The sequence below is a fragment of the Cynara cardunculus genome, assembly GCF_001531365.2.
Source record: "Cynara cardunculus var. scolymus isolate 2C chromosome LG 1, CcrdV1, whole genome shotgun sequence".
Taxonomy (NCBI): Eukaryota; Viridiplantae; Streptophyta; class Magnoliopsida; order Asterales; family Asteraceae; genus Cynara; species Cynara cardunculus.
In genome coordinates, this window is record NC_037528.1 from 8,278,707 (window position 1) to 8,297,445 (window position 18,739).

An 18,739-nucleotide genomic window follows, 5' to 3' on the forward strand; every position below is an offset into this window, starting at 1 on the left:
ATTAGTTCATATATGAACCACAAGGATTCATATGTGAATCAATTAAAATAGTTTATATGTGAATTACACGAATTCATATATGAATATACAGTTCATATATAAACTCGTTTGCCGCCTATTTGTAACAGTTACAAAACTACCATCTCTATTTTTTGCATATTTGTAATTTTTGACGAGTAATTATTAACCGGTCAAAGCTGCAATTATTGACCTAAGTTCACTTTCCTCGAATATTTACCGCTTCTCAAAATAACCTTCGAATATATATATATATATATATATATATATTATAGGTATACTCTTTAGAAGAATCAACTTGAACCACTTGATATTATGCTGTCATTGCCTACATATAGCAATTTGATAATTGGAAATTTCATCAAATATAAAGCCCTAGAGTACCAGAATCTAAACAAAAACAATTGAGATCAACTCTTCACCTATTTAGCTAATCAAGAATTTGACTAAAATCGAATAACACCGTAAATACAGAAATTCATTTCAAAATCAAGCCTAATCTATCATAAATTTCCACCCCAAAAAATTATAAAAACACTGCATTCCACAAGAGCAAAAAGTTACTTACCGGAGAGAAATACAGCGACGACGGTGGTGTTCGAACCGACCCAACAACTTGAACCGCGGGTAAGAAGAGTTTTACTTTACAATTCGCCGGTGGATTGTCTGTTTTTTTAATTAAATATTGTTCGAAACTAAGAATAGAACGTTAGGATGTCAACTATTAAAAAAGTTCAAAAAAATCTGGTTAGATACGCAGATTTGACATAAATTATTTATAAGGAAATCAACTTTTTTAATAATTCATATATCAATTTTTTAATCGTTTATTTTATTTTTAATAATATTTAACAATTTTATTTAAACCTTCAACTATATACTAAATATTGCATTCACTTTCAATAACATTGAAATACTTTGATGTAACAAAATGAACCTAAAAAAGGTTAGATCAAATAACCCGGTGATAATATGTCTAACCTATCAGTACCATACAAGAACTTGGTATGTATTTTATATGTTTGGAAATAGTTGAGTTTTTTTTTTTTTTTTTGTTATGTATGGTTTATATCGTAAATGATAACTATGACAGCGATTTAGATGTGATCCTAATAAAAAAAAATAATGATAATAACTTGTCGTTAATTGAAACAATGTATATAGATAAATTGGTTCAAAGATTAATACCTACTTAGTAATATGTTATATAACATTGTAACATACTTCAACCAAACACAACCTTAAATATTATTAGATAATGAGTTTGATGGTATCAAGTTTATATAGAAATCAGAACAAAAGATTTAGATATCAATAATTCAATATATTTATTAGTGTCTTTACGGAAACAACTTCTTTATTCTATTGGTGATTTTAGCGTCACCGGTTTCATTTAGTTAGGAGGTGCGAAATGCACACTTGTGTAAGACTAGATTGATCCCGATATGACCAAAAGGCTAGGGTCAAGAGGGTTGTGCCCCTTGCGGAGTCCAAAGGGCAACTGATTTGTTTGGTTCTTGACACATGGTTAGTTCCTAATGAATGTTTTTGGTTCTTAACTGTTGTTAACCTTCCATAACTGTTTGGTCTTATCCAATTTATGAAATTACCCTCGTTTTTGGCTCTCGAATCTGAGGATTGATATATTAAAAACAACAGTAACATAATCTAATTTTTGTGCCTAAGAAATTAGATTGTTCCTTCTTGGATTATCCTATATTCAAAATTTCGTGCAACTCAAGGCTATAGGATCGAAATATCTAATTCGGAAAGTGATATACACGATCCAAGCAAGAACTCAAGCAATTGTGATTTCAGAAAACCACCCTATTATTCATCTACCCCAACATATTCTTTAGAATAAAAGTAATGTCAGTATACATTTTATCCTTTCCGGACCCAACCCTGTAAGTGATTCCCTGAGTTTGTTTGACTTGGTTTATATTTGTAACACGACTGGGCTCTAGTGAGTATATGCATTTGATGAACCTCGATACTTCTATCGATTCTGAACTCCATTTTCTACTCTTCGTTCACATTATGTTGTCAATACTCTCTTCATTCTCAGGATCTCTCCTCGAAGCTCCAAATCTTTTTTTAAGCTGCATAGTGTTGGAATCTGAATAACTGGAATCACCGTAAATTTGATTGTTTTACAGAAACATGCAAATGTATCGCATGAATCGTTGTTATCTTAATGATTTGGAGAGCATCAATCTGTACATTGGAAGCCCACGATGCAGAACGTGTTGTTCCCAATCGGACTCAACTCCAAATGGGTTTTCTTTTAACCATTCTTCTTGGTGATCGATGGTGAACTTCCCATTGCCGTATTTCAGAAATTGTTGTTTCATCCTCAATGCAACAGCTTCTATATCAGATTGAAGAAACACCTGGTGGTTTTCAAGAACACACAAATCAACTTATAAGACCAGAAGTTCATCTTTCATGTATTACCAGAAAACTTAAAAAGAAGAAAACCCATGTAGCTACAAATTAAGCAGATTTTGTACCGAAACTAAAAAGGATGTTTTAGTCCCATATAACATCATTTGTTAATGAAACATTACCTTCCCATCCAGGGAAAGCAGATCCCTAATGGCTTCAATGAGCGAACGCTGCACCATTTTCCACCTATGTTCTGGTCTATTAAAGTCGGGGTTTGGACACTGCATACAAATAGATCTTTACTTCAGTTCCTCAAAAGTGACCACAAGGAAAAACAAATAGATCTTACATTGTGTGTGTGTGCATAAATATACATTAGTATGTATGTGTGTATATGGTTGTGTAGGGATACATATATGGAAATATCATGCATACATAGGTATATAGATTCATATGTATATACTTCGATACACATATGGACAGCCTAATGGATACAGATGCAGACATGTAATATATACACCCACACACATACATACAAATATATATATATATACACACACACATACAAGTGTGTGCATGTGTGTTTGTATGTGTGCATCTGTTGTGTGTATCTGTAGGTGTGTATGAATATATATATACACACATATATACATACCATTTTCTAGACAGGATAAAGCTTTTTCTGTACAAACAACTCAACAATTTGACATGCATCCATCAATCACATAATTCAAATCCTCAACTAATGAACACACTTGTCAAATTTGTTGAAGCCATTTATGTTAAGAAACTTCACACTAGAAGTGTAATAGAAATTACCTGTATTGATGCAAGAACTAGTTCACCAGGATAACCCGAAACAATTGAGCGAAATGTTGACGTTGCATTTGTTTCAATGAAGTATCTGGAAGTTGGTTATTCAAAACACGGGCAACCGTCAAACCAAATGAACATAATATTTAATTATCTAAAGCAGCAACACAAATACACCATTCATCTCAAGAAAGATAGTCCACTTTAAATATAGAAGGAATCTAATGACCATCCTGAACATAATGAAGTTATCTTAAATGCATTAAATTTCATTAATTATAAGATGTAAATAGAACTTGTACCCGTTCTTTAAGCCCGATTGACGAACAGTTTCCAGGCAACGCTTTACGAGCTGCAAAGTTTCAAGACACAGAAAAGCAAACCATTCAGCACTTGGAAGATGAAAGTAGTAGAAAATTCAACAACAAAAAGGAGAAAACCTTCCCGTTCATCTCCAGTCCAAGAAAATTCATGTCCTTCATCTTTCTCACCATTCCGAAGAGAAACAATCCATTACCTGCGATCCTTAATTTCGAATAGAGTGATTGAAACTTTTAACCATCATATTTGACTCTTTTGTTGCAAGAAAACCTTGATTCTTTCAGAAATGCAAAAAGAACACTACATTTTTTAAGAATGAGTGATTATTTGGTAAACGAAGATGCAAATAAAAAAACAACCATTCTTGCAAAGGAGAGTCTTTTCTTTGCATTTTAGCAAGAAAGATGGTTTGCATGCAACAAAAAGCCAAGTACGATGGTTTAAAAAAATTACTTAATTCCGTTACAACCAAACTGCAACTGACTTCCTTAAATATCTTAACTTGCAGATATGGAAATGAAAACATTTAAGTATCAAGCAAATTGGTAGGAGGTCAACAGAAAAGCCAATACCGCTTCCAATATCAACTAGCAAAGGTCGAGCTGGATCATCAAAAATTGCATGCCAATCAATGCTATACGGGTATCCCTGCACTCAATAACACAATCAAACATTATGGTCAGTAAGGATATATATATATATATATATTATATGTCGTCACATGCAAGACAGCACAATTGTTAGTGATTGTTTGGTACAAAGATATATATCAGGCTCAAATATCACTCTGACATGTGTAATCGACCTCCAAATCCACATATATAACAGAAGCTTATTATCTGTAAGTAGCTTCAATAACAAAGTCTTTAATCACAAAATCACAAAGGGGTGTGTGTGTGTATATATATATTATATGTCGTCACATACAAGACAGCACAATTGTTGGTGATTGTTTGGTACAAAGATATAAATCAGGCTCAAATATCACTCTGACATGTGTAATTGACCTCCAAAATCACAAATGTAACAGAAGCTTACTATCTGTAAGTAGCTTCAATAACAAAGTCTTTAATCACAATGGTATGTGTGCGTGTGTGTATATGTGTGTGTGTGTGTGTGCGCTAAGCCTCAATAACAAAGTCTTTAATCACAATGGTATGTGTGCGTGTGTGTATATGTGTGTGTGTGTGTGTGCGCTAAGCCTCAATAACAAAGTCTTTAATCTTGCAAACGATAAAGGGAGAAAAGGATTGGAAAAGAACCATTTTGATGACAAAGTCATTGTATCTCTCTCTATATTTGGAACTGAACTTCTATGAGGATCTAAAAAAGGAGTATCTAGACGAATAGTCTTTGAAATGACATATGAGACTTATGAGATGATGAGTCCAAGCATGATGAAGCATGTGAGAGAGATTAAACGACTAGAGGAGCAAGAAGCAAACCATACTCTATCCAAGGCCATAAGCCCAGGAAGATTTCTTCCCTTAAGAAACTCCCATACAATCGAAGCATTTTCAATGACGTTGCAGCCTGATGAAACCGATGTTTCCTCCATTAAAGCTTTGCATGCCATATTACCAACAACCGTAACATCACAGTTTCCTTGACTTAGTTTTCCAAATAGTTTTGCCAATATTGAGGTCCCATAACTATCTTGAATTGACAAGCCAAACTTAACTGGACCGATCCACACAATTTTCTGCAATATATTGCAAGTAAATAGATTTAGAAGAGATTGATATAGCATATGGAGTCAAACTACAGTAGTTATGCAAATATTGGGACACCAAAAAGTGTTTCTGTTTGTGAGGTAAAGAGAAAAGGATAAAGCGTGCATTAGTCATTTACTCCCTCGATCCCACAAAATTAAAAAAATCCCTTTTCTTAAAAAGTTAAAGCCAAAATTTTCTAATTTGTCTGTTATCACCATTAGAAATAAATTGGTAGTGATTTAGATCCATAAAGTTTCTTTGTTTCGTCTTTAAGAAAGGGTGTTTTAGATATTTGCCAAACAGTTTAACACTTCCCTAGAACTATCTCCCAAGTCAAATGTTGCAATTTTGATTGGACACAGGGAGTATTAGTTTTTATCCACTAGACTTCAGAATTTGAATGCATTACCTTAGACTTCGAAAGCAAGGCGGTTATTTCTTCCAATGAATTTGGCCCAAGACCAACAGGTGACCAACCTAAGAGAATTAAACATTGCAACATTAGTAAACACCCTTTAGAGTGAAATATGCAACAAAATGATAACGGGTTCTCAAGAAAACCAGTAGAAAAATCCTTAACTAGTCAAAAATTGAGGTTGACTTAAAACTTCTCAGTACAAATGATACAGAAGCGAGATTACATGAACTGTCAAAATCTTACCTTCAAAAAGGCAATGAGTAGGAACGAGCTGCGGCTTCTTAAGATGATCATTTAGGCACCAAAAATCTTTTGGAAACAAGATGGGAATGTTCCTAGAATTTGCAATTCGTATTATCCTAATAGCTTCATTAAATGCTCCAACCTCCACCAACTTTTTAGGTACTGGTAATCCAAGAGCATGCATTATTTGAAATGACATATTTCCAACAAACACCAACCCATCACAGCTAGAAACTAAATAGTGCACGGCAGCTGATTTTTCTACAAGGTTACCTCCCCCAACCTGCACTGAAAGAGTCCGATATGAAAAGCCCTAGTCTTATGGTTCTTTAACCTTATAAGACACCAAAAAGAGATTATCAAATTCAAATTTGATGGCTCAAGTGTTTAAAAAGAGTACCATAGCAATATATGGACTCCTTTTTGTCACAAATGCCTTCTCGAGTTGTATTAGACCCTCCTCAAACTGGAAACCAGCAACAGAGGTATAACAGAAAGATGTCACACCAACAGTTGAGGCAAGAACCTTATGTGACTGGAAAAATGCATCATTTACAAAGATATCAACCCCTGAGCATAACTCTTCAGAAAATCTTGAATTATTTGCTAGATCCTCCTTGAATTGAGAAAGATTTTTTAGAAGATAAATACTTGGTTTCAGGGAGTCTTCCATCGTAGGCTGCTCATATCCAGGAAAAGACTTCATCGGTATAGCTCTTAGTTTGAGAATGGAAGACAGATATGCTGAAACATAGACACAATTATCTTCTTTAGACATTCTGTAAAACTAAACGAAGGTCATACACAATTTTCAACAGCCAAGTTTTCATCCGCATCCATTAGCGCATAAATACACAGCCTTTGGCACTACCAAAAGTTTATAAATGCGAATTTATTTTGTGTATGAACCAATAAGGTGCTATTCATTTACACAATTCAACATGGTTCTTCATTTTGTGGGTCCTGTTTTCATTCTTATATCATGTAAATGTGACTCATAGTCGCATTTTCATTCTTCTATTTGTAAGACAAACTGAAAAAGTTAAATGGTCTTCACAAACAGCATCTAAACCTTTTGACGTGTGAATCTGGAATAAAACCTACCCACATGTGTAACTTATTAAGACATGGAGCAGAAATGCTAGAAATTATTTGACCTAAAAGGAGTATTTGAATAGGAATGACAAAATGAAAGACATGTTAGCTTGTTGTTCATCAAAAGATATTACAAAATACAAAGAAAAACGGCAAGACAAGATATATCTAGCTAATTCCCTCCCCTAGAAGTTATGGCATACCTGAAACAGATTCTGCTGAAAGAAGCTTTGAATTGGTTTTAACAGACCAACTACTCATTAGAATCACCTTTGCACCAGCTTCATGCAAGTACTTGATGGTCGAAAGAGCGCTAATGAATACTTTGGCCTGTTGGTCCTGCTTTTCTCCAAGTAAGACATTAGAATCGAACCTGACCATGACTACTTTTCCCATAAGTTCATCCTTTTGAAACTCACTAAGATATCTCACATGAGGAAGTGCATCAAATGCCTTCACATCATCTTCTTTGACCTGAAAAGATCAATTTTGAGTTGAAAAACACATCTAATAATCCGTCATTAAGTATGAACTTTTGCTGTTATAGTGGTTAGATCCAGATGAAAGCAAAAAATTGTGAGAAAAAGCAGTGCAAATAGTCGAGTCTTAGGGTTGACAAGATCCAGGAACATATACATTTGGCTGCCAAATTGCGATATATCAATGAATGACCATAACACAGAGCAAAAGATTGATATTCTTCTGCTACAAAATAGGCACCCAAGGGGAAAGAAAAATCATTCTAGTGAAGTAGAACCTTTTTTAATTTTTGCAAGGAGATTGGTTCGTTTGCAGCAAAGAAATGGCATTCGCACATCTTTTTGCCACATTAGCAACTAAGAGATCATCCAAAATTAACTTTCTAGCAATACACCGCGGTTCCGTTCCATTTTTTCTTGCATGTAGGATGGCTGGTTTCCGTTGAAGTGCCAAGTACAATGATTGGAAATGTTGATAACCATAAAATATCATTAGTTAAATATCTAAAATAACGGTCAAAGGTATAGGAGGATCCAGTGCACTAAAGTCCAAAATAAATGTTGTCAACATTCAATAAAAACTATTAGAAGGCAAAGATTTAAGTTGAGCCAAAAAACTAGCCAAAAAGGGAAAGGTTTCACTGAATTCCTGAGAACCATGAAGGAAACTGTTGCATTTGCTTTGGATAAGATATTATTGGGAAATTGACCAAACTAGCCATTTTGCACTAACATATTGGACGAACAAATTCACTTTTTAACCAACTTTTTCATGTTTGAACGAAAACAGCCAAGATTTCTGCAAGTTGTAAAATGTACTTTTTATGAATAAAATATGATTTTGGTGGGCCACATTTTGCAAGCAGCTGTAGAGATTTCGCGAGCCAAAAACCAGAATTACATCTGATTCATAAAAAGTATATTTCGCAAGTTGCAAGATGTGCACTTATGAAATCTTGGCTATTTTGGTCAAATCAAAGAAAAGGTTGGCCAAAGAGTGAAAGAATGCTATCCAAAATGGCTAGTTTGATCAATTTCCCGATATTATTGCTTACAAATTATTGGCTTTCTCCATCCAAGAAGAGGGGTAAACTTTGACGTTAATGTCAAGAGGATTTACTTTCAACTTACTAACTTTAATCTTTTCGAGAAAAATCTACCATTTCAACCATTTGGGTTGTCTGTACACCAGTTTAATATTCAGGGGAGATAGTAGAAATCTCATCTTCTTCGAGTTTAATAGGCACTCCCAAAGCCTCGTGGACATGGAGATTCGGACCACAGGCCATTCGTGGTCGCCCCTGGGGATTAGTCGTACGACGGCCCGTAAACCACAGTTACCAAAAAGAAAAAGAAACCGTAGTATTATATTAGCAACAAACCCCATATTTGAAGAAAACCCTACACTTGACATCAAAAGTAAAACTGTAACTCTTTCAACAGAGGAGCAATAATAACATTTTAAGCAGCATGAAATGGAATTTACCTTATGTGAAAGTGAACCTCTATCAGTTCTATGACCCAACCCCACCTCTGAACTATTTGCTGAAACTCGATTTTCAAAATATAATGAGAAAATACGTTTTAATTACAAAAAATACAATGAAATTGAAAACGAAATTGAAAATTCGGGATGACGGAATGTGAAAGTATAACCTTGTATTGAAGATGTTACGGTTCCTTTCTTCTTCAATTTAACATAATTGCCACTAGAATCCTGTGATTTACATGTGAAGAACATCAATGAAGGAGTCGGACGACAATGGTGCATATCAAGAATTCGGCTCATACTTTGCCAAAATTCTGCGAATTAAGCTTTGTGGCTATGGCTGTGGCTCGTCAATAGTGAAAGAAAATATGGACACCGGGAGAAGCGGAAGATAACAAGAGAGCGAGGAAGAAAACGGAAAATATGTCAAAATATATTCTTTTTGTATTTTAATTAAAATATAATCAAATCAATTGTAATTTTTGTACAGATTGAATCAACTTCCCTAAAGTATCTTAGATGTTAATTTAAGGGTTAAATGCATGAAATAGTAACCTATTTTCATAAATTTTTTTATTATAGCATTTTATTTTTGTTTTTCTTTATTACAGCAATGTATTTTCAAATTATTTTTTATTAAGGCATTGTACTTTAAAAAATCTACCCATAATAGCAATGGGTAACTTGTTACCTTTTAAACCGGTTAACTCTTTGACTTTTTTGCTTGTGTGGCTTTAATGAGGTGATGTAGATGCCACATCATTTTGATGACTTAACTAAAATTAAAATTAAAATCTATTTCAAATTATTAGTAGTGATTTTCATTTTTCATTGTTATGATCTAAAAAAAATTAATTTTTTTTACTTTTTCTTATTAAGTTGCATTCAAATTAAATATTCTTGGAGTAAAATATTTAATAAATAAATATGAAACATTATTTTCGAGATATATTTTGTTTGTAAAAAAGGTAATTTTTCCTATTTTATGTTGTTCAAATAAATACATATCTTTTAAAGTTCTCTTTAAAATATTAACGAAATAAATTGTTATCTACAATTTTTTAATATTGTTATATTAATAAATAATTCAAAAAAGTCTAATTAATTTAATATATTCATACGTCAAGTAAAAAGTTTTTGAACAAATATAATATATTCTTTAAAATATAATATTTTTTGGTAAAAAATGAACAATTGTTATTTTCTTTTTTTCAAAAAATGCATATTTTTTAAAAATGTTAGCGAGATAAGTTGTGTTTACTAGTTTTTATTGATATTGGTATATTAATGAATAATTTAGAATTTTTTTAATTCATTTAATATATTTATTAAATAACATGTAAAATATCTAAATATTAAAAGTAAAAATACAGTGTTTAATAAGAACTAGTAGATGTTATAATAAAATAATTTTGAAAGTACAATGATGTAGTAAGAAAGTCACATCACTATAGTACATGTGGACAGCCTATGTGGACAATGAGGTGTCATGAAAACCTAGTATAATGGGTAAATTTAAATCAAAAGGTTACCCAATGCTATAATGAGTAAATTTTTCAAAATACAATGTCTTAATAAAAAATAGTTTGAAAGTACATTGTTGTAATAAGAAAAACTGAAAGTACAATGTTATAATAAAAAAAATTATGAAAGTAGATTGCTATTTTGTGCATTTTGCCCTTAATTTAATAAGTGGATATATTGGGTTTATATGTATTTAGAAGAGTAATTGCACAATGTAATGAGATACATCTTCATTTTAATGTTTCGTTTTTATTTTTTGTCTCTGTTGATATAATATGATTTATGTAGTTTTGAGAAATATAATGTTTTTACGATTTAGTGAAGTAATTTATTTTTGACTTAACAATGAAATTTTATAAAGATGATGATTCTCTTAGAATTCATTGGGTATCCTAATTATATTTTAGATTTTTTATATTCAAAATAAGATGTTTATCTTGTATTTGATTATGTTTATCTGCAATTAGTTATACGAATTCAAACATGAAGCTTTAATAAATTGTACTTACGCACAATTTACTTGTAATCTTAAAATTTAAGTAATATGCATTAATACACAGTACTTCATGCATAATAAATGGTTTTTAAGAGTTCTTGTCAAATACTTTACAATATAAAATTAAAGGTGTTTGGAACGATAAACAAATTAACTTGAATAAATCTAAAGTCTTATCAGTCAAGCTATCTCTCATTGTTAGTATTTTACGGTTCTACAAAAGCCAACTAAACACCTTGTTTTTATTTTCTTTGTAAATCCATCATTATGTTAGTCAAGCATTGGTTTCCATTTCATTGGAGGCTTCCTTTTCTAGGTATACGAAGTACGGATCCTTCAATGACTTGGCTATGATGACAACCTATTAAAATATTGACAGACCCAGCCCTAGCCATGTACAACTTGTGTGACTGCAAAGGACAGCACAAGCCCAAAGGGCATCAAGTTTTTTTTGTGTTATTAGCTTTGGTTTAATCATCATCGGTGCTATAAACAATATGCCCAAACTAAAGCCTCTCAATGCATCAATTTAGTGGCTAATTTAATTAGAGAAAAGTGGCTTGAATACGTTATATGATCATCAAACAACGCCAACAACCTAGTTGATTCCTTTTTTTTTCCTGATCTCTTATCGTTTAACTGTTTCATTTTTCTAAGCGACATTCCATTTCGAGCTGGAAATAACGATCATGAAGCAAGGAGAAGACGCTTGTTGCCCCCTGCTTCACGCCGCCCTTGACTATTCTATATGTTCATCATCAAACGTTCATAATCTATTTTGTTTCGGTTATTGAAACAATTTATAACTTATTGTTTCACAGTAACATATTGTTGATTTGTTATACGTACTTCATGTAGTTTGCACATATAATAAACATTGTTGTTTGCATAGTTTAGTTTTTGTTGGTTTTTTAGTTTGTAATTGTTTCCTTTGATTTTGATTTGCAAACTTTACTTTGCTCTCTTGGCAGGTCGGCTTTAAATTCTTAAAGAGGAAACTGCAGTCTTAGAATTGTAAACACAGTGTGGTTCAGTTACAATTTTGGAGCCTTGGTATGCATAGGACTAAAATATATTTGAAAGAAGTTTTTTCAAAATGAAAGCTATTGAAGTTATATTTATAATTCATCATAAGTTAAAAAAGATAAACAAGTTAGCTATCAAAAGTAAGTTTTTAATAAATATTGAATAAAAAAAATTAATAGATATTTTTCTTTCGGGTAAATGCATGAATACATCGTTTGTGGTGATATACATTTAAATTTTGTGACTCCAGTTTTGGTTTATATCACCTATCTGCTTATTATATTTTAAAATTTTAGTTATCAAATTATTTATAAAAATAGATTGCTATTTGATGCATTTAACCCTATTATTTCTTGCAAATTTCACTTTTTAGCGAAGGAGAGAGCGTTCGTTCAGAAGAATCGCCATTGCTGGCGATGGCTAAAATGGGTTATCGGGGTGACCGAATTCGCGTCCTCTTTCACGCGTCTACTCTGCTATTCGATGTAAATCTCACTCATTACAATTGCCATTAGTATAATGTATACACCGAAATTTATAACTTAAATCTTCTATAATTTCAGATAGGGTTTCGCTGAATGTCACAGAGGATGAGTTTTCTCCACCGACTTTTGACGTAATATCTCTCCGACGACTTACGTATAAGTTTCCACGAAATTTATGGATCTAGAGTTTTGTGTAATGTGCAGGTGATTATTGAGTTGTTATCTGGATTGATTTTATGTTTGTGTGTTGGATTGATTGTGCCAGGGATATTATCCTCCATCCTACCCGACTCAGACGAGAATTGATACGTTTATTTCTCGTACTGGTGTTTACTTTTCTACTGGTTTTCATATGGATGCATTTTTCAGATCGTTTAGGGAGGTGTTGTGTTCAATTCAATTTAAATTGGTTCAACACTACCGTATTTTACCACTATTTACATTTGTTTTTGGATATATTCATGCAAGTAATTCGTATTTGAGCAGCAATCATGTAATCAAATATGTCTTCAATTTATTTTTGTTCGCGTTCATGATTAGTTTTTATGGCCAAACCTATATGACACGAAATTCATCATCAAATTGTATCACACAGTGCCTCATTACGTTCAGCCATACAATGTATTTTTGCTTATTTTCGTAATTGGTTCTATGCAGTCTGAAAATGGCATGGAAATTTAGCAAAAGTAGCCTCAGTAAAACCTTCAACAAGTTGTATTGTTGCCTGGGGTACAACCATACAACATTAGTCAAATGTGCACAACTAATCATCCAACTTTATTAGTTGCACTTTGTCATATTATATTTCCAACAATTGATCATTGTGCTACTCCTTCATTCCACATCGGAGAGTAAGATGGAGGAACGAGGTAACTGAACACACGAGCCTGTGCAATACACTTCTAGTTGGGGGATTGCACATACTTTGAACTTTCCATTGGTGATCATTTTGCACTGTCTGTAACAACAGTGGGGCATCACCCTTCTCATTTGGTAGCTAGCTCTAATACCAACATTAGGAATGGGATGGTCTGGTGGCAAAGAGAATCCATGGCTACTACTGGTGTTACCACCAAAGCTGCCATAATTTTTGTCTTCTTTGAGGAGAGAGTAAGAGACCAAGTGATTATTAGGAAAGAAAATGTATATTACATCACATGTTTCTAGAAATTGACTATATTTTTACCCCGTGGCAGTGTTTTAGTAATTACTTGTAATATTATCTCCAAAGGTCAGTGGTAGCAAATTATTCTAGTTGTCATTACTTGTGCAGTACATATCAATAGCTATTTGATTTGTCTCTCTACTCCTAGGGCTAGATGAAAAATCCGTGTGCATCCTACTCTCTTCCGACTCTACTTTTGAGTGGGATATACTGAGTACGTTTGATTTGGTTATCAATAGTTATCTGATTTCAGTAATGCTGGCTCCAATTGCATGCTAACTATTATCCAAAACAGTCTTATAATGGATGGCCCAATGGAGTGGATCCCCACAAGGAGCATGCTGATGCTAATCTGCTTTCGCATTATCAAAACAATATTGAACTTGTTGGCATGCATGGTTGTTTGTATACTTTCCATCAGACAGTTTCACAGTTTTGTTTACAAGCACCTAGCCAACTATTAATATTGAACTTGTTGGAATGCAGGGTGGTCTCTATAACCCCAGATATGAATCAATCAGCGTGGAAAGGCTTTCCCATGTTCATTTCATACCGGACTAGACTGAAACACCGACCTTCAGAGAGACTAGTTTGTATGCCTTATTTAAGGTACATGACTTCATTTTGACACATGCGCAGTTAGTTATTTATTCTTGTGTTGTTTTACTAAGTTGTACTGTATTCGTTCTATAATTAGATGTTGATTGTGATTTTTGAGGTCACATGATTCATTTTTCATAGCCAAAATTGACTTTACATATGATATTAATCCCTCTCTCGGAAGCTTAGAACATTTTTGGTATCTTTTTCCTTTTCATCGGGTAAGACTCTCGGTCTTTGCCATCGCTTTTACTAAATAAGATTCTCGGTCCTTGCCATGTTATCGGGTAAGCGTTTAGTAAACGGACCCTAAATCACCAGTAACATGACAAACATAAAACACAAGGGTTGTGGCATGGTGGTTGAGACCCTGGGGGATGTGGAAGGCATAAACAACAACTGTGACCACCATGTTTATCGGGGTTGATTTCTTGCAGTCACAATTTGTCGGTATTACACCCTTCCAAAACATGACGAACATAGTACTAATGTAGACCATTTGTGACCTTTTGGATAATACCAAGAGCAATAACATAGGCAATTGGTGACCTTTGGATGTTATCAAAGGTGCATACACTCATTTCATAAATTGTACTATTGTGTTATGTCATACTCAAAGTATGAAATTAAACCCATATATCAGAAAAGCAAGAACCCCGTTGGATAAATTTTGGGTTGTATGTCAAAGAGTGAAAAATAACATTAATAGGGTTGCCTTCTTTCTTTCTTGAAGAGTTAGATTTGGAAGGCAAAGTACTTCGTTTGGTCTGGGTTAGGATGAGTAAAGGAAACAACTTGATTTGAACAAAAATAATATTACCCGAGACAAATACGAAACAATCCCGATGCATCTAGACTCCTCATGATTCAATGAGGCGACGCTTTGTATTCATTTAATATTACATGACCGTTTTTGTAGAGTAATATTTTAGTCCTAAAAACATTTTATCTTCCTCTACAAAGTTTAGGCTATATATGAATCGTAAGAGTATTCTAAAATGCTGAAGTTTCAAATTTTTGTGGACATTTTTGGCTCTAACGTTTAGGGTTAGTCTGATTGATTTTCCATCAAGTCCTAAATGGACTAAGCTGTTTATGTGGATTAATCTGTCTGTATAGATTGAGAAGGTTTTTGTTTGATTCATATATAGAATGAGCGTGTTTTTTTGATCGGGAAATATATGTTTGGAAAAAACTTGGTTTTTTGTATAAAATTTTCATTTAGAAGTTTGCAGAATAGGTCACTTTCTATATCATTAAGTCACTACCAAACAGTCATATATAATTGATTGAATGAGTTACGAGTCCTATTAAGCTACTAACAAAGAGGATCTTGGTTTGAAATTAATTTGTTATCTCAAACCTTTGTAATGGTGTAGGAATGGTTCTGCATGACTTCTTGAAACAACTTGAGTTTTGAAAAGATGAATTTTAATTTACATCATATTCAAGATAACACATGTAGGCAAACTCAAACCATAAGGTGGCATTTAGTTTGTAAAATGTTCTTATATGGAATGCGTTAAACCACGGTGGTTTAGATCGACAGGGTTCAAATTGGTGGTGGTCGACAGTGGTTCAGATTGGTGGTAGTCGCTGGTGGTCGGTGATGGTTTAAATCGATGGTGGTCTACGGTGGTTCAGATGACGGTGGTCCACGACGGTGGTTCAGATCGGTGATGGTCACCGGTGGTCGGCAGTGATTCAAATTGGTTGTGGTCAACTATGGTTCAAATGAATGGTGGTCGGATGTGGTCGACGAGGGTCTTATTGTGTTTTATAAGATTAAGATATATTGAGTTAAGGGCATATTTGGTGTTATGAAAATAGAGAATTTCATTTCATCAAAATATCATGTAGTTGTTAAGGAATATAAAATTTCTTTATTTGTGGAATTTGTAGGATTTTGAAAATTACTTTCGTAAAAAAAAGGAACCAAACAATGAAACAAAATTTGATCAATAAAATTCAACATTTCAATTCCTTCATAAATTTTACATCAAACATATTCTTCCTTTCTTTTATTCAAAAGATAAATTATTTATGAAATCAAACATATTCTTCCCTTCTTTTATTCAAAAGACAAATTGTATAAAACTGGACGCATTTCATTTGGATTAAGTTTCATTTTGAGAATTTTACTATATCTTTGAAGTAACTAAGGAAACAAACTGGTATTTTTTTTTTCAATACAATTAAAGAAAAATATTTTAACTTAAAGAATAATGAATCAGAACATTGTTAACAAGTCTTTTTTGGAAAAAAAATAAATATTGAATTTTTTTCTCATGTTTTGTTATAAACGTTAAGATTTTTTAAATTAGGTTCTCTAAAATTGAAACTAAAGTACAGTACGTTTTATTTTGATGTAGTTTGCTTTTATTTAAATATTAATAATAAGAAATAACACAACCGTTGGTCTTGAGCTATTCCTCTTCTTTACAACATAATACAAAGTTTAACCGACAATAAGGCTCACATTTTTGGGCTCTTTACAGATTATTGGTTCGAGTTTTGCAAAACTATTGTGGATTTCCTTATAATTTTCCAAAATATTAGGATTAATCGAGGTCTGCACAACTTATCTAAACATCTATGGTTTAAAAAAAGTTGCAAATGTTGTTCGATTCCAGACTAAGAGTAATGTCTATTGTATATCTGTAAATGTTATTAGTTCCACATCATCACTTCACTAATAACATGAATACAATCATTTTGACATTTGCAGATAATATACTGTTAAATTAAAGTCGTATATAAAAAATACCAATATGGTTGGATTGTGTCTTTTGATCAGACAACTTTATTCCATGAATGAGTATATACTTTCGTTTACCCTTTAAGTTACATAGGTGATATGCAGCATCCATATCTTAACAAAGGAATTTCTGTTGTGCATATAAAAAGATTGTGTAGCTTGCCTACATGGTTATGTACAAACTTTTTCTCGGACGGCAAACATGTTTCAATATCTTTTTGAACAAGTCATCAGCAAACTCATTATTAATATACACATTCAAACATCAATAAGTAACGTCACAATCCCTTCATTTAAAAAAATGATCTGTTCAATTAAATACAACATTACTAGTTTTCATCATCAACATTTTTTATGGCCGGCATTTTTGTTCTACCTAATTAATAAAAATCACATAAAATATTATCATTTATAAAATATAGATAACTATAATAAGTCTTTTATTCAATAAATATAATAAGAAAAAAAAATAGAGTAACTTACGTTTTTGGTCCTCGTGGTCTGTTAAAAATTACGATTTTCGTCTTTATATTTTAAAAATTACAATTTACGTCTCTATGGTTTGTAAATCTTTGTTATTTCCTTCCCTGAACCTAACTCCTCCCTTTTAAGTATAAGGGACCAAAAAAACAAAGAATTATAAACTACATAAACCAAACCAATAATAAATTATAAGGATGAAAATAGTAATAAACTATAAATCATAATTACAAATTTTAAACCACAAAGACAGAAAACTGTAATTAATACAAATCATAAGGACTAAAATCGTAATTTACTCTAAAAGGAATATTTAGTCTAAATATACAATGGATTGGAATTCATAGAATTTGAAGGATATAAATCCATAGTCAAGACAAATTGTTTCAAACCTTATCCACATGTCTCCAAAGTCAAAGGAGCAACCTTTGAAACATTTTAGCATGTTTCTTGTATCTCATTTTTATTCTTCCTTTTTAAGTTTTGGTGAAGAAATTGATACGAAAACAAAAGAAGAGTTTGTGATTTATAGATACAACAATAATTAGGTTGCATAAAAACCTAACAACATATTCAACTGCAAACAAATTCAATTGCAGATAATTTAACAACTCGTCAAACTGTTAAACAGTTAATTAATAGAGTTGAAATTGGGTTTGATGTAAATCAACATAACCTAACCTGTCAACTCGTTGCTAATATATATTTTTGTTTATTTATATATATATATATATATATATATATATCGTTGCTAATATATATTTTTGTTTATTTATATATATATATATATATATATATATATATTGTAACTTATATATATTTTTTTTTATATATATATATATATATATATATATATATATATATATCGTTGCTAATATATATTTTTGTTTATTTATATATATATATATATATAGAGAGAGAGAGAGAGAGAGAGAGAGGTTGGTTATTATACAACCATTGACATTTGTGCAACCAATACAACTCAATCTCAACCGTCCATTTCATTTGATTAATATGTGATTTTATAGAAGTTTTGATTATTTCCTAATATAAAGTATTGATCATAATTAATGAATCATATTCATTTTTCATAAATATTTAAATCATAATAAATGAACTCTCATCATTTCCATAAATATCTCAATTTATTGGGTTGCATTGATTGTACAAATGTGATGAGTTGTATTTGAAACAAACTATATATATATATATATATATATATATAT

General features: G+C 32.1%; 1 protein-coding gene and 1 long non-coding RNA gene across 5 annotated transcripts; one reads left to right on the top strand and one right to left on the bottom strand.

Moving 5' to 3' along the window:
* Window positions 1-2,132: 2,132 nt before the first annotated feature.
* On the bottom strand, window positions 2,133-9,317 carry LOC112521272 (phosphoglycerate kinase, cytosolic-like). Of its 4 annotated transcripts, XM_025130042.1 has the most exons (14): window positions 9,147-9,310; window positions 8,977-9,035; window positions 7,444-7,485; window positions 7,215-7,350; window positions 6,317-6,660; window positions 5,917-6,199; window positions 5,665-5,732; window positions 4,991-5,242; window positions 4,113-4,188; window positions 3,660-3,736; window positions 3,522-3,571; window positions 3,226-3,310; window positions 2,589-2,687; window positions 2,133-2,411 (listed from the first exon to the last, which is right to left on the bottom strand). In XM_025130042.1, exons 1-14 carry the CDS (start codon window positions 9,277-9,279, stop codon window positions 2,208-2,210), a joined length of 1,908 nt encoding a protein of 635 aa, XP_024985810.1. In that variant the 5' UTR covers window positions 9,280-9,310; the 3' UTR covers window positions 2,133-2,207. The 4 variants fall into 4 exon arrangements, with proteins under 4 accessions (XP_024985810.1, XP_024985801.1, XP_024985827.1 ...); XM_025130033.1 differs by having other exon boundaries at window positions 7,215-7,485; window positions 9,147-9,317; XM_025130059.1 differs by lacking the exon at window positions 7,444-7,485 and having other exon boundaries at window positions 7,215-7,394; window positions 9,147-9,177.
* A 3,009-nt stretch (window positions 9,318-12,326) lies between these two features.
* LOC112529014 lies at window positions 12,327-14,397 on the top strand. The gene is made up of 3 exons (XR_003070901.1): window positions 12,327-12,510; window positions 12,589-12,714; window positions 14,162-14,397. It is a non-coding gene; the product is annotated as an uncharacterized LOC112529014 (long non-coding RNA).
* The last annotated feature ends 4,342 nt before the right edge of the window (window positions 14,398-18,739 follow it).